This window comes from Prosopis cineraria, unplaced genomic scaffold (genome assembly GCF_029017545.1).
Source record: "Prosopis cineraria cultivar Desert tree isolate PC_DT_omini unplaced genomic scaffold, ASM2901754v1 PC9, whole genome shotgun sequence".
Lineage (NCBI taxonomy): Eukaryota > Viridiplantae > Streptophyta > Magnoliopsida > Fabales > Fabaceae > Prosopis > Prosopis cineraria.
Window position 1 is genome coordinate 17748225 of NW_026555340.1, and position 17142 is coordinate 17765366.

Genomic DNA, 17142 nt, shown 5'->3' on the forward strand with positions numbered 1-17142 from the left:
AGCTATGCTACTTCTTTAAGTATCTCTGTAGTAAAGTAATTAGCCCTGATAAGTTTCCGAGGTTGTAAAGTCGAATTGTGCAAACATTGTGTAAGATGGAGACATTTTTCCCTCTTGCATTCTTTAATATAATGGTCTACCTAATAGTTCATTTAGTTAGAGAGGTATAATTATATGGTCCTACTTATTTGAAGTGGATGTATCTATTTGAGCATCACATGAAAGTATTGAAAGGTTATGTTAAAATTCAAAGTCGGCTAAAAGGTTGCATTGTTGAACGATATATTAGTAAAGAGGCTATTCACTTCTGTAGTCAATACTTAAAGAATTCAAGGGTTGTTGGTGAAGTAGGTACAGAAAGGACAATAGGAAGAAAAGTTGTCACTATCTCAAGTGACTAGTGGGAAAAAAGTACACCTTTTTGTGCTATACAACTCTCCAGAGGTTGACGATTATGCTAAGATTCACCAAACAGAGCTTAAGAGGCAAAACCCTTATCGATTAGATAGTTGGATCACTAAACTACACAATAAACAATTTATACACTGGTTGAAAGAGCATATAGAAGGGAGGTATAATGTCGATTCTAATTTAGTTCCTGATAGATTGAGATAGTTATCAAAAGGACCGAACAAACGTGTCCTCTCTTACGTGAGCTATATCATTAATGGGTACAAGTTTTATATGAAGGAGCATGATGATTGAAGCATGATGTAAAATAGTAGTATATCTACTATAACTGATAGCATGCACATTTTTAATGTAAAAGATAAAAAAACCCATCTATGTTAGAATGCGTTACTTCGGGGTAATTGAGCACATTTGGGAGTTGGATTATATCTCCTTTTGAGTTTCGGTCTTTGGTTGCAAGTGGGTTGAAAATAATAATGGGTTAGATGTCGATGACTTTGGGTTGATTAGGGTGAATCTAAAGATGGAAAGGTATAAAGAAGATCCTTTCATTTATCCATCTCAAGCCAAACAAGTTTTTTATGTCAATGATCTTGCTGATAAGAATGGTCTATTATTTTGTGGAGTAACAAGGAAGTTGAAGAAATGGAAGTTGTAGAAAGCGATGAAAATGAGCAAAACAGAAAAAATAATGAAGTTGAGGTTGATCCGTTTCATGGGACATCATTTGAAAATGATGATGGCTTAAACAATATTGAAGATGGTGCTTTCTACGTAAGACATTATCACAATGAGGGCATTTGAATTTTTAAGAAGGAGAAATCAATTCAACTGAAGAAGAAAAATGTTAAAATTAAAAAAGAATTAGTTAAAAAAGTAGTTAGGACAAGAAAAAGGAAAAGAATGAAATAATTAGGTAAATGACTATTTTTTACTTACTATTTTTTTAGTTTTATATTTTTTATGTAATCTTGTTAAGATGTTGCTCTTTTTTGAATTATTATTGTTTTATTTAATCTTGATTATTGATGTCTTCACAAGTAAATGGCTACTGAGGGTGATTGTCTAGATACTGGATCTAAATCTAGTAGTCCTAGCAGGCAAAATGATGATAGCAGGTAAAATGTGACTAATAAGGAGGAAGAACAACTAAAGAAGGGGTTGGTTGTGATGGAGCAGGTGACAAAAGTAAGAAATGAAGGGAAGAAGTTTACTGTCAAGTGGAATAATAAAAATCAAGTAGTTGACAGTAATAATTTCATCAGTTATATCGGGGTGGCAGTGAAGTCTTGTGTGCCTATTAATTTAAAGTCATGGAGGAATGCAACTCCTGCAATAAGGGATGCAGTATGGAATACTATAATGGTAAGATATTATCACTTTGATTATTATTTTAAACTTGTTTATGATATATGTTCTTCTCACAAGTTGACTTATTTGTTTTGCAGTTGAGATTTGAGATTGAGGAAAGGCGCAAGAAGTATGTCCTACAAAAGGCCGAGGCAGCACTTCGAGCTTTTAGAAGTTTTGTCTCTTATAAATTCTTGTAGAACCTCGATGTGTAGGGAATTGAAGACACAGTTCCTCCCCTTATTAGGCTAATTGTAAATTTGAATGAATGGAAAGATTTTGTTGACTCACGCCATAGTCCAGAGTTTAAGGTATTATTTTTGTTATTCTATTAAAATATTGTTGCTCTTGTTGGCATTTATTTCAACTTATTTGTCATGTTTTGTATTTTTAAAGGCATTAAGCACAGAAAACAAAGAGTTGGCGAAGAAGAATGAATACACTTATAAGGTTGGGCGCAAGGGATATGCGGGTGTTGAAAAGGCCTTGATTGAAAATGAGCAGGTGCCAGAGGGTTCTATATCTCGTGGCAAGATTTGGGCCAAGGCTCAAAAAAACAAACAAGGTAATATTGATAATCCAAAAACAAAGGCGATTGTTGACACAATAGTAAGTATTAATGATATAATATTATTAATTATTTTTTTACTTATTTACCTTACCTTTATTGCTTTATAGGAGAGCTTCACTCAAGAGGCATCATTAGGCACTCTTACTGCTGATAAAGATATCTTGGAGAAGGCATTGGGAAATACTGACCATCCTGGTGGTGTTTGAGGCATCGGCTTTGGCATCATAAAGAAAGAATACTTTGGAGAGGGGTACAAGCATTGTAAAAAAATCGCTTCTTCTGCTGAGGTTCAAGAACTAAGGCAAGAGCTAGCAAAACAGAAGCAATAGATACAAGCATAGTCACAATAAATACAAGAGCAATATAGACTTATTGACATGCTGTTGAATCAGCATAAGTTAGGACTTTCATTGAGTGACGCTAACCCTAGTGTGAATGACAATTGCACAGTCCCATCTCAGCTCCTACCTGAGGTAATATTATTGATTTTCCTAGCCTTATTCATAGTAATATTATTCATATTATGTAATGATTTTGTCTTTTTAGGGTGAGGCTGATGTTGATTGTTTGGGAAAGGATGGTAGTTTGGTTACACTGGGATGAATGTACAATATTGCTAGCCAAATCATACTTCACAATGAGATTCTCCCTGAAGGGATAGTCAAGGTTTCTTTAAAGATGGCTGAAAAGCCTAATTATGATCTACCTCACCCCACTAAAGATGCAAGGACAGTAGTAGATGTAATTGGAAGCTTTATAGCATGGCTGGTTCGTCTTATATGTATTTTAGCACCGTCCCTAAAGGTATAACATCTAAATTCATAACCGAAATTTATTTATAGTTGATCTTTAACTATAAATATGTGTGTGTGAGAGAGAAAAACTAGCCTGTTGATAAACTTATGGCCAAGAAAGCACCGAGGCTATGAAGGCATCGGCGAATAATAAGCGAAAGAGGGGAAATGATAAGAACTCCGTTGACAAATCTAAGGAGTCCATCATATTTCTCAAGAATGCACCGAAGGTTCTCCCTCAAACCCATATGCCTAAAGCCTCTCAATCAACATCTCAGCTTCAACTAGTCACACCTGACAGACATCAAAAGTTGCTTAAGACTTATGCAAAGACGCAAGAAGGAGTAATGCTCCCTTTCCCTGCAGCAATGTATGGAGATCTAGAGTTTGTTGATCAAGTCAATAATGAGGTTTTGAGTGACTTATTCAACCATGCACAGGTTACCACTACTTTGTATAACTTATATATGAGGTATGTTTCTAAAACCTTACATTAGATATTTACCAATACCTATATTTTAGTCATTTATTAATCAATTTATGTTGATATTATTTAAAAAACCTATACATTACCATGCTTGTTGGGAGAGATGTAGCTAAGAGGGTTATACTTATCAGTCCCCACTTGGTCTCTCCTCATGGCCACGAGACAATGAGTCCTAAGCAAGGATTAGAAATAGCTCAAAAGATTTCAAAATACTTCGAGCAACGTGGCATTAATAAGAACAAAATATTCATGGCACCTTATTATGAAGGGTAAATCATTTTACGATACTTTACTTTCTTCAAAATAAATTATGACACTTTCTAATTGTAATCATTATCATAGGAGGGCATTGGATGATACTTGTGATTAATCTAACTATAGGGAGAGTATGGTATCTCGACCCTATTAGAGGTGGTGATCGTACCAATAGACCGCATATAGTAGAGATGATTAATCAGCAAGTTCACTAAGTTTTGTGCATATATATATATATATATATATTTTTTGTGTGTGTGTGTGTGTAATTCGTTCTCCTTATATGCATATTTCTCACATCAACTTTTTTATTGCATGTTAAAGCCATTGTCATGTACCGCACTAAGGTTAATCAGCAATCTTGACAACTAATAATGGGTAGCGGTCCCCTTGATAAAGCAACATCATGGACAATTATTAAGGTATATATATTTATCATTAATTGTGTGTTTACAACATAAATATAAGTCATGTCATATCATTAACTGATCAGATTTTTTATCCAATGTGTGATCATAGTTCCCAGAACAACATGACAAAGCTAGGGATTGTGGGTACGCTATCATGAGATATATGAAGGACATAATTCAACATACTACTATTGGGACTCTTCCAGACAATGTATATATATTGTCGACCTTCTCTTTATTATTTAATATTTTTAGTAATTAACATGACTTTAGTTTGTTGTTTTTGCAATTAGTACTACTAAGGCTTAAATGGAAGAAGTCCTTGAAGAGCTAACACGTGGCATTTTTCAAGCGTGGTTTAGCTATAACAACCATCAACAATGAAGGAATAGATGATGTTGGCATATATTTAAATTTGACATACATATAGTTATACCTACTTGGTCAATTTTTTGAGATATGAAGCTTTATTTTGGCCACTTATAGGTTTAATTTAAGCTAGTTTAAATTGTATATAGCTTATGTAGTTATGTACTATGTAAATTTTATCATTTTATGTATAGTATAATATTGTTGGCTTTTGAAATTTTATTATGGATGTGCTGTATATTGTATCTATAAATATTCAATGTAGGGAGTTGTTAGAAATGTAAAGGATGTATAATAAAAATGTAAAACAAAATATTCAACAGTTAAATTTTATAACCGTTGAATATATTAAGAATATGCAATGATTTTCAAAAAAAACCATTGCATATTCTAGCCATATATTCAATGGTTAATATTTTAACTGTTGAATATATAAGTATATGCAACGGTTTTTTGTAAAACCGTTGCATATTTTCTAGTAGTTTTTTTAAAAAATAATATCCCATGGCCATATATTCAACAGTTTTGAAGAATAAACCGTTGAATAAAGGTTAAATATTTAATGGTTAAAAACTATTGAATAAAGGTTTAGAATATATTTAGAGCCTGATTACTCAACAATTCATAACCGTTGAATATTATTTAAAATGACCATTGAATATTGCCATTTTTGTAGTAGTGATTTTAGTTAAATCCTCATTAATCAAGACTTATAGAATATAATCTCATTTCATATTTCATGCCAATCATACCCTTAAATATTAGGGTGTGACACACATTGTACCCTTAATGAATATTGATAATTCCTTCTTTGTATTTCAAAACCTTGACAATTAGATGTCTCTTGGAATTCAAGAACTAATCTTTACCATTGAATTTTATTAATTTTGCTTCCATAACTTTTAAAAAAAATCAAATGCACCCATTAGTGTAGATTATGTTCAAAATAGATCTCATGCCTCATAAATCTCATCCAAGTTTTTTCTCAAAATGGCCAAAAACTCAAATTATGTATGATAATTCAAATTAAGCTCAATTAAATATTGATAAAATTATAGCAGATTAGAAATAGGAAAATAAAATAGTCACAATTAAGCTCAAAATTCTTATAATTAGTTCCAAAATATATTATTCCTCAATCGGCTAATAATTTAAATAATATCTAATAAACTCGAATTAGTCCAAAATCATCATCAAAATGTATGGAGAAGGTGGGATAAAATATATAAAATCTATAATTCATCAATAACATACTTTAAGTTAATGTTCACTAGATGTGTTGTGCATTTATAAACATTATGTTGAGGATTTGTGGATATTATATTGTATCTATATGGATATTCTATTAAGATAAGGGTAATGCATCTTGTTATCTACAACAAAATTTGTAAAAAAGATCATCTAGCATGCAGTGCATTTTTAGATTCTATTGGGTCTTACATGCAAATTTTTGTATTTTGGGGGCTCTAAATGAGATTCTCCCCTGAAAATTTTGGTCCTTGGGAATAATTTGATATTTGTACCTTTAATAATATCTGTGACGTAATCATAGCTGACATAAGACTAAATTTTTAATTGACATATTTGCATTTCAACCAACCACGATATTTAAAAGCAAAAACCGCTATAAAGGACATCACCTCCAATTCATTAGCCCATAAAGTCTTGGGACATATTTCAAAAAGAAAGTCCTTCACTGTAAATAACTGTTAAGGGCTAAATAACACCCTTACAGATAAAAAAAAAAAAAGTTAAACAAGGTTCTTCACCATAAATATTTCATATAAGGTGTTCCATTTTTTAATAAGTTACAAGGTCCATCACTATTAATAATTTTGGCGTCCAAATGCCAAGCATGGTCCTTCAATGTCAATATCTCAACCACAGTCTTTTGGTTCAATATGTCAAGCAAGGTTTCCAAAAAAAAAAATGCAATTACTCTCAAAAAAAAAAAGAAGCAATCCAGCTTCCATATATTCAAATATGCAAATTACATATCTTGAAAATTATCTTGATGTCAAATTTTTCTTCTACTGTATAATCTTTAAGAAAATGCAATGTATCCAAAAACAGGAGGTTTAATTTTGACCCAAATATCCACATTATCAAAGAAGAAACCGCAAAGAAAAATGTGAAGGATAAATACAATATCTCAAGTGAAATCTTACTCAAATTTCCTTCCTGGTGTGAAATCAAGCCAACGAAGCCGTGAGAAACCTCCAAATTAAAATCAAATTTCCCTCCCAAGTATTTATATTGTCAGTATGCATGTGACAACAAGCGATCGAGTTTGGAACAGCAAAAGGGAATAAGCTTTATCGGGAATAACGTTATTTTAAGATTTTATTGGGAGGGACATTTTAAAATTTATAGTATTCAACATACTCAAATTAGCGTTTTTTTTAACAAACAAACAAATAATAATAATAATAATAATACAATATCCTTAAACCGAAGGAGGAATTTTATTATCGATAACACAAATCCACAACCACACACTGACACATACAATAATTCAACAGACTCATAGCCCGAAGGCTTTAATATTATCATAAGCCCTATAGAAAGGCTTTACTAAAGACACAGTACGCATAAACAAGCCCATAATTCAAGACAACACCTCCTCCTTCCTCCAAATCTGAGCATCGGGCCCATCAGCGAAAACGACGACGTTTCATTAAAGGACTCATGCAAGGCGATGAACAGATTTGGCATGGCTATGGTTGCCATGACAGCACACGTATTTGACTAACTGTATCTCCATCTCAGATTGGCATGTCACACATTCTAAGGTAACATAGGTCTTCAGATCCAAGTAGAGACAACTTGATTGAGGTGGAAACACGCTGGAATAGTATTTCGCAAAAGCCCCATCAAAGCCATGTTGAGTGATATCGTGTTTCCACGACTCAAACTCGGAGAGAGTTTTGCAGACACTCTCACCAGAACCAACTATTTTAACCTCGGACCCTCGGCTTATGATAATCCAGCCGGACTTTTCTCGCCGGAGGCTGAGGAATTTCTCGAGATGGCCCAAGGAAGGGTCGTCCTCGATAGTTGTCTTCCTACTTTTCAAGCTGTTGAACACATTCTCTACAAAAGCCCAGAACTTATATGCAAACTTGAAGTCATTCTCAGCCTGCTTGCCATGATGATAGTATTTTATGGCAAAACCACTTGAGCTTATGATCTTGTCCCTTTTGATTTTTTCCAACTCTAAGTTGATTTTGTCCAACCAGTTACCATCGTAGTTGCTGGTGTCCACATCGTCCATGCATCCGCAGATAATGTTGTATTCTTTCTCATTCTGATATATATCAATTTACATGTCACTTGTTGGCAATTTAGTTAAGACGTAGCAGCTTTTAGTCTACATACATACATACATATATATATATATTTGAGTGTGTATAGGTATGAGAATCTTGAGTTTTGAACAAGTATTTTTCAAAGAAATATAAAGATATTTTCACCAATTAACAAAGACTATCATTTTTTTAGTTGTTAAAGATTACTTTAATCCTATTTATAAGGTTCTTTATAAAAGATGGAATGTGATTCTAATTATATGGTGTGTCAAACAACAATAGCAAGCCTTATTTCAAAATAGGCGTGCCGAACAAATTTTTTTTTTAATTTTATCCTTTAACTTGAGAAAGCATTTGCTCAAACTAACAAGATGACTCATCATATTCCTTCAATTAACAAAGAAATAATTGTAAAGTTGAGAATGTTGTTTAATAAATAAAACAACATAGCAGCTTCACTTAAAATACATGAAAAATATGTCAAAAACATCTTATAAATAGGACAGGATTGAGTAATATGGAAATATTTCATGCAACACGTATCATGAACCATAGGATGTGTATCATATCAGATACATATTATCAAATAATATAACGCCATGTTTACATTTTTAAAATATCGGTGCTTCATATATATATATATATATCGAGTATAACTAAAGTAAAAAAAAAAAAAAAAAAAGCTTACCAAACTTGCTAGTTGTTGATTGAAGGTCTTGAGGATTGACCAGAACCAGTTCCAATTCTGAACAAAACTCAAATCATCACCTGTACTCCATGGGAATGCATGGCATCCCCATGCAGATAACATGGGCAACGCATCGTTATTTGTTCTTCTTCCTTGCTGGTTGAACACAACAACCATAGGCTTTTTCACGTACCCCAGCTCCTGTTTGATCAGTTTCTGGCTTGCAGGTTCGACAATGGAATAATCCACCACACACGACCATGTAACAAATTGTTGTGCGACAACGTTGAATTGTGTCTTGATCTTCTCACTCTTCGAAGAAGAAGAAGAAACAATAGTCATTCTTTTGCATCCCATGTTTTTCACATTTTGGATCTGAGGCCAAATCTTCGCTGATTCTTTTCAAAAGCTTAATCTCCTCTTCGATGCCGAACAGTTCGGAAATGAACAGCAACACACATTGTTGTTGAACATTTCATCATCGATCTTCACCTGTAACAGAAATAAAACTGATGAGTAATGATTAATCTCATATATATATATATATATATATCGCTCTAACAAAGCTTACACCAAAAAAGGAAATTATTAGTCTAAACAGATCGAATCCTATACACTGGCCAAAAAAAAAAAAAAAAGAATCCTATGTATAATTCGACGTTCTAACCCTTGATTTCATGGAGCCGTAATACACGGAGTGCTTCTTCGTATCTTTGGGGAATAACAGACACTTCAAAACTTGTAAAATTCCTGTAGGAGTTACGAATGCCCCAACTTGACGTTGTAAATATTCATCCATAATACCTGCAATGACACCATTTTTTCCCTCATATTTTAGTGCCAATTAACTTGTTGGTGATACATATATGTATATATACACACACATACTCTCTGAGGTCCTATTACAATAGTAGATAAAGAAGATTTTTTTTTGTCTTATTTCTTATTGGACTAAGGGTCATTTTTATTCTTGAATTATATACAAAAGGTTACAAATGCCTTAAATTTAACTATGAGTTAATTCTCTCTCTTAACTTTAAAGATTCCTTCCATCATTAACTTGACGTTAAAAACACTTAACGTCTATTAATAATCAATAGATCCCACTATGTTTTAGTATTTTTTTTATCATGTTAAAGTTCATTCTCAACTTCTATTCAAAGGGTCATTTTTGCTCCTCTACTCAAATATTTTATAATAAAAAATATTAAAAATACAATGTAAGATCCACTACCGGTCAAATAACAATGAGAAAATGATAAGATGATGACAGAGTTAGAAAGTTATTGAATTTTAGGCAAAATTAATGATCAATTTTAAGGTTTTTTTTTGTTTGAGGTGAAACGTGTTAGAAGTAACTTATAAATGGTACTAGAGAAATAATAATTAGAATTAGTATGTAAGATCCTAACCTTTCACATCCTCTATCTGCTTCAGGTAGTCATTTAATGTTTCATGAACATGGGAAATCCAGTCTCTAGTTTCGGATAGTGTGCCGTTGCTGACCCTGAAGCAAAACAGCATGTAATAGAAAGTGTGATGACTACATAAACCAAACTAATTTTCTCCCGGTACTAAATGTAGGAGATAAATATATAACCAATTCACATAGATTATAAGGATATTTGTTTAGTTATTTATTAAGCATGTATTGGCAGTGGTTTGCTTAAAATACACTTCCTTAAAAACTAACCCTGTTAAGGTATATAGTTTGAGAACAAAGAAGATCGGGATCTTGCATTTAGATCCAAAAAATAAAAAAATAAAAAATCTTTCAGCTGGCTCTTATATCAAGAAGCCTTGCCTTTGAAATTGAATAAAGGAATAAAATAGATTAGAGGTGTATGTATATACCCGGCTTCCCTCCTTTGAGCATTCTCTCATCTAACCCTCTACTACATTAAGGAAACAATTGGACCGTCTAGATAAAATCTAGATGGACCAGATTTAATGGTTTAATTTTGATTTCTATTTTATATTTCATAAAAATGATAAATTTTTTAATAAATCTGATCACTAGTTTAGATATTTTAAATTTAACAGGAATAGTCCAAAATTAATATTAAAAATTATAAAAACTAATATCATATAGCGCATGTGTATACGGTCAATTTATAAAAAATTTAAAAATTTTAATATTAAATTTGAACAATTTATATTAAATCTAGACTGTTCAGGTTGGTAAACACATTTATCAATTTTTTTATAATTTATATAAATGTATTTTAATAAAAGTAAAACAAAGATAATGATAAAGATAAAGATAAAAACGTTAAATCTAATCTGTTCAGATTTAATTAGAATGATATGATGTTTTCTAAATGCCATGGATAGCGGAGGAGAGAACGCTCACCACCTGGTCCTTATACATACATAAGCCTGTGCTAACTTCTGGCTAGCCAGTAGCAACCAGCTTGTTTAACCTATATTTGTTATATTGGACTAGCTAGGTTAAATATAGTCACATGTAATTTTAACATGGTATCAAGCTTAACCGAGTATGAAGAACTTACCAACGACTGGAGCCCATGTAAAGAGTGCTGCTGCAAACAACAGTCGCAAAGACAGCCCAATAAACAAAATCAGGGAATTCATGCCTAGCTTTGTCCAAAGTGGGAATCATGTCCTCAAATTTGGCATGATCATGTCGCTGCAACATTCCCATCAACTTAACCAAACATTGGACAGTTAAGAAAACGTTCCTCACCAGACAGTGGTATGTGGAAACGGTTTCCTTATTAGTACTGATGATGCTTCCTTGAACATCATTCAAGACAGCCAATGATGCTCCAAGGTGGTCGCCATCTTTAACCTGAGAAAGAAGATGGAAATTCGCATAATCTAAAGCAAATGCTGCTAGTGCCATCACTGCTCTTGCATGCCATGGATATTCCTTCAGATCTGTGATTATCCTCTCTGCTGTTTCGTGTGCATGCGAGTATTCCTTATCAACAACTGTACTCCTCATCTGTGTGTCAACATAAATAAATTTAAGACATTGACTTAATATTACTTTGAGTTAATAACAACTTGTTATATATATGTATATATGTATATATCTGTTTAAAATAGAACAACATCTAACCTGACAAGCAATTTTCCGAAGCCGTTCTGTGGGTGAATTGAAACCGAAAGGACTTGACCTGGCCTCCTTGTTAACATTAAGCTGTAGTATGTAAACCGTGATCAATTATTGAACTAGTCAAGACACTAGTTCAAAGATTAATGATCAAAATTCAAAACTACAATCAAATTGTGATCGAAGTGATTATAAACAAAGTATTTTATTAAACTGGTCAATATACTAGTTTAACAGACTAATTCAGCCAAACGGGTTGACTCAAATTTCTCTGCTATGAATAAAATTAATCAAAAATTTAGTTATTTGCCGTTTGGATACACACACATACATATAGACACACACATACATACGCACCTTTACGTTTGGATCAGAGATCTTGAGTGAGGCTTCCATGATGTTAGAGACGACCGTGAACAGAGCATCCATATGGAGGGTTTGCTCGATTGTGTTACCAAACTCATCATAATGACACAAATTAAGGACTGGTTTGATGGATTCGGGCAAAGGAGGCAGAGCATGTGATGATTCTAGGGAAGCCATGGTATTTCCAAGAAACAGCACCTTTGGAGAGAGAGAGTGTTGTGATTGGAAAATAAAGATGGGCAGATGATTGTGCTGATGAGCTTGCTGGCTCCCCCTCAAAGCATATTTATAGGCCAATTGTCTTGCGATAAAATCTACATCAAATAACCCACTTGAGTTAATGTTAACAGTACAAGCACTCGACCTACTTAAACAGATGGTTAAATTTAAGGGGGTTTGCATCTGGTTTCGGTGGTGCTTATCACATGATGAGCAATCTAATTTGAACGGTTTAGATTTATAGGCTCTATTTTTATATTTTATTTTATTTTTATTAAAATAAAAATTATAAATAATAATAAATATACTATATCATCAATTTGGACAATGTGTATTTAATCTAGATGATCCAGCTTAATATTAAATATTTTTATAATTTTTATAAATTGATTATCCAGATATAATATGGATAATCCAAATTTAACATATAATTTTCAAGTTGCAACTTTTTCTTAATTTTTTTAAAGTGTCAATTTGAAGATTACCTTTATTTTTATTTATAATATTATATTTACTAAAATAAAAATTTTAAAACATTTTAAAAAATTTTAATATTAAGTCTAGACTATCAAGAAAACATCTAAATAGTCAATTTATAAGAATTAAATAAAATTTTAATATTAAATTGAACCATCCAATTTAAATCTGTATTGTCCAGATTGATGATGAGATAACTTTATCAAATTAAGAAAAGGCACTATGGTGCACTAAAGCCAAACACAAAGGGTTTACTCTTGTCATTAGTAACTCAATAGAGATGATCAAAATGTGTTGTTCATGTATGGACCTTGTCATGTTATTTGTGTATATTATATTGTACATGCACACTTGGGAAACCTATACAATTGGGGCAAACACGCCTTTTCATGACAAATATATATTTGTAGTTGGGGCATTTGAGCTTATTAAAATTAGACTGCACGGGCTTGTTTGCTCTGTAAATCAATCCCTTAGCCAATCCATAATGCATTGGACCTTAAATGTGATTCTCTGTATAAAATAACAACCTTAAGTTAATGTTAACCATGATATTGAAAATCAGACTGTACCAGCCAATTTTCCAAGTGCATTAGTCACTTAACCAATTCAATTTTCAATACCTTGATGTTAACGGTCCAAGCACTTCACCTATTTAAACAAATGGTTAAATTTAGGAGGGTTTACTCTGTGTCATTAGTATCTCGATATAGATGGTCTATGTTATTAGAGAATGGTATCTTCTTTATTAATAACAAAAGCAAAATTTATATAAAATATAAATGTATTACACACATATTAACATTAATCCAAATGCACCCCAAGTGTGCGGAGCAGCTTATGAGAAATGTGGTTGAGGGTATGATGATTAATTAAACCATATATAATATGGTGTTTGTTTGATCGTGGCATAATTCATTGCTAATTTTAACATGTTAAAATTAAACAGAAAGATAAAAATGACTCTAATTTTGATATGTTAGACAAAAAGATAACATTTTTGACAAACAAATAAAAATAAAATAATTTTTCAGCTTTATCTCTTTCTTTATTGCTCATGGTTATCCTTCAATTAGAGATAATTCCATGTACAATCAAACGCTAAATGTGAAAATAGAATGATTCATCATCTTTATTTAATTAAATATGAATTAGTAAGTATTAACTCCTCGTCGTGCAACATGTTATGATCTGACATCCCCCTACACAGCGAAAAACGAATCCCATCCCATTCACTTGACATAACGTGATGTAATATAGCTGACGTAACGAATTAACGTGCCATGTTTAGTGCTCGAGGACAATAATGAATGTCAACATATGAAGTTTTCGGTCCCAAGTTATTAATTTATTTTTAAACCTAAACTTTACAGTTTACAGTTCGTGACATTATTGAAAGCTTTCCAGAATTTTCAATTTCGTCCTCATGATTTAGACTTTGCAATTGGGCCTTTTAATTTATAAACTCTTTGTTCTTTCAATCCCTGCTATTAAAGTCCTTATGACGTAACTAATTAATGTGACATATTTAGTTCTCAAGGACAACAATGAGTGTGAACATATGAAGTTTCCGGTCCCAAGTTATTTATTTTTGAACCTAAACTGTACTGTTTACAGTTTGTGACGTTATTGAAAACTTTCCAGAATTTTCAATTTCATCCTCATGATTTAAACTTTGCAATTGGGTCTTTTAATTTATAAACTCTTTGTTATTTTAATCCCTACTGTGAAAGTCCTTATGACGTAACGAATTAACGTGACATATTTAGTGCTCAAGGACAACAATAAATGTGAACATATGAAGTTTTCGGTCATGTGAGCCCAAATTATTAATTTATTTGTAAAACTAAACTATACTGTTTACAGTTCGCGACGTTACTGAAAGCTTTCCAGAATTTTCAATTTCATCCTTATGATTTAAACCTTGCAATTGGGTCTTTCAATTTATAAACTCTTTGTTATTTTAGTCCCTACTATTAAAGTTCTGATGTTTTTTGCGTATCTTATTCTATATATATATATATATATTGTCTTAATATTATGAATGCTATATTATGCTAACAAAACGATAAAAAATATAGATAAGAAAGTGGGACAAAACACCTATTTGATAAATATAACAGAAATATAATGATATAGATTAGACAAAAAAATTATCTCGTCTATAATCTCTCACTCCAACTTACTTAGATGGAAATGTCATCGTGACAAATTAATACATATGTTAACGGTTACAATATTAAAGGTTTTTAACATCTATATTTAAATGGGAAAATCACAATTATAAATCTTGTGAAGACATTAATGGCAATTGAAAACTTTACTTGTGAATTTAAGAAAAGTCATTGCGATTTAAGGAATATTACTTATAAATATATGAAAAATCAATTGTGTGAATGGAAAGATATATAGTTTCATGAGTACATATATCATCACCTGTGAATTTAAAAATAGTTGCTTGTGAATTTATAAAAATAAAAAAAATCAGCTGTGAATAGATATTCAAAAATATAAATGGGTCCATAAATCATTGATTTACAATAAAGATTATTCATATCTATAAACCGAAAAAGAAAAAAGATTCTTCATATTCATTCTTAACTGGCATTTTATATATTCACAAAGTGACATTTCATAAATTTACTACTGATTGTCTCTAAATCACAAGTAATGCATAAATTTACGAAACTACCTTTTCATTTACAACTGAATTTTCATAAATTCACTAGTAACAGTTCTAAAATTCACAAGTAATTGTCCTTAAATTCATCACACTATATATCTATTTACGAGTGACTTTCCATTGATTTACAAGTAATATTACTTGGCATAATTAAGTCTACTTAAATTCATGAGTCACATCCCACAAGTTATTTTAATAACAGGGAATGACCAAAAAAAACACCCCTAAAATATTCAAATGACAAATAAATGTCTCAAAAATTGATAACTTTGTGCAGTCCATAGGGACTGTGGCATTTTGGATTTTGTGAAATGATATATTTACCCTCAATTTAAAATTTGCAAAGGGGCACTTGTTATTTCCTATTCAGCATACTGTAGTAACTTCCAAAAACAAAACAATCGTTTCACAATCATAATATTAACTGATTGCTAGTAGACTTGATTGATAAATCAACATAAAGAAAAATAATTTTATTTTCTATTTTATTTTAGTCAACAGCCCAAACAAATTTGACACTGATTTTCTAGTTGGACTTGATTGATAAAATTTTTTTCAAAAATTTGTAACTAGTCATTGATTTAAAGTGCTTGAACTTGATTGATAAAAATAAATTCCAGAGGCACTTGTCATTTATTATTCAGCTATAGTCATTTTCAAGACAAAATAGTTATTTCCCAATCATAGACAGTATTTGATTTTTAGTAGTTGCACTTGACTTGTAAACAAAAATGGCAAAAAGGAACTTGTCACTTTGTATTCTATTTTAGTGAACAGTCCAAACAAAATAGTCATTGATTTTTTAAACCGTTACTTTTCATTTTAAATTTTGAATTGGCGGCAAATATGTTATTTCATAAAAAAAAATCAAAATGTCAAATAATTTGTGGTACTTATAATTACCAAGAAGCACTTAGTTCATTTGGTTGAGACAATTAAATCAAGTTATCCTATGTCTTGAGTTTGAGTTTTGAAATATACTGCCGTGTTAAATAAATATATTGAAGGTATCGTCGGGGTATTCATGGGGCTGCCATTGATGATAATGGTCCCACACAACAAGTCAGGGTTTAGAAATATGATAAAATAATTTATATGACTATATATATATATATATATATATATATATTTATGTTATATTTTTTAATGAAATATTATTTTTTAGCAGCAAATATTATTTTTGTTAGGGAAATAAACTTATTAATGGACCTTTTGATGTTAATTTTATGTAGTTAACTTGTAAATTTCTTCAAGTACAAGTGTAAATCGTTATGGAGTCTTGTGAATAAATGGACTTCTTGTTGAAAATAAGTGAACTTTTTTTATTATCTACAAGCCTTTTATTGTTAATTTTCTTTGAGTACATTTATTCTCACTCATTAAAGGTAATATAGTATTTTCAGCTTTGAAAATAATTACATTGGAGGCCTTCGAGCTTGTAAAGAAATATCAAAACATATTAGGCCTGCAAAAAAATTATATTTATGCCTTACATTCTTTTCTCCCTTACACTTTCTTCCTTTTCACACCTTATTATTAAAAGGGGAGATCACACTAAGGATCTTGAAAACAAAAAAAAAAAAATTGCACTATAGACCCAGTATATTTTGATGTTGCACTACAAGCCTAGGGCCCTTGTTATAATTTTTCTTGGGAGAAAAAGTACAATTTTGCC

General features: G+C 31.5%; 1 protein-coding gene across 1 annotated transcript; it reads right to left on the minus strand.

Annotated features, from left to right (window-relative positions):
- Positions 1-9045: 9045 nt before the first annotated feature.
- Positions 9046-12265, minus strand: LOC129319620 (uncharacterized). The gene is made up of 6 exons (XM_054964717.1): positions 12080-12265; positions 11729-11809; positions 11157-11611; positions 10056-10150; positions 9311-9447; positions 9046-9135 (listed from the first exon to the last, which is right to left on the minus strand). The coding sequence occupies exons 1-6, from the start codon at positions 12263-12265 to the stop codon at positions 9046-9048; spliced, it is 1044 nt and encodes a 347-aa protein (XP_054820692.1).
- Positions 12266-17142: the final 4877 nt, after the last annotated feature.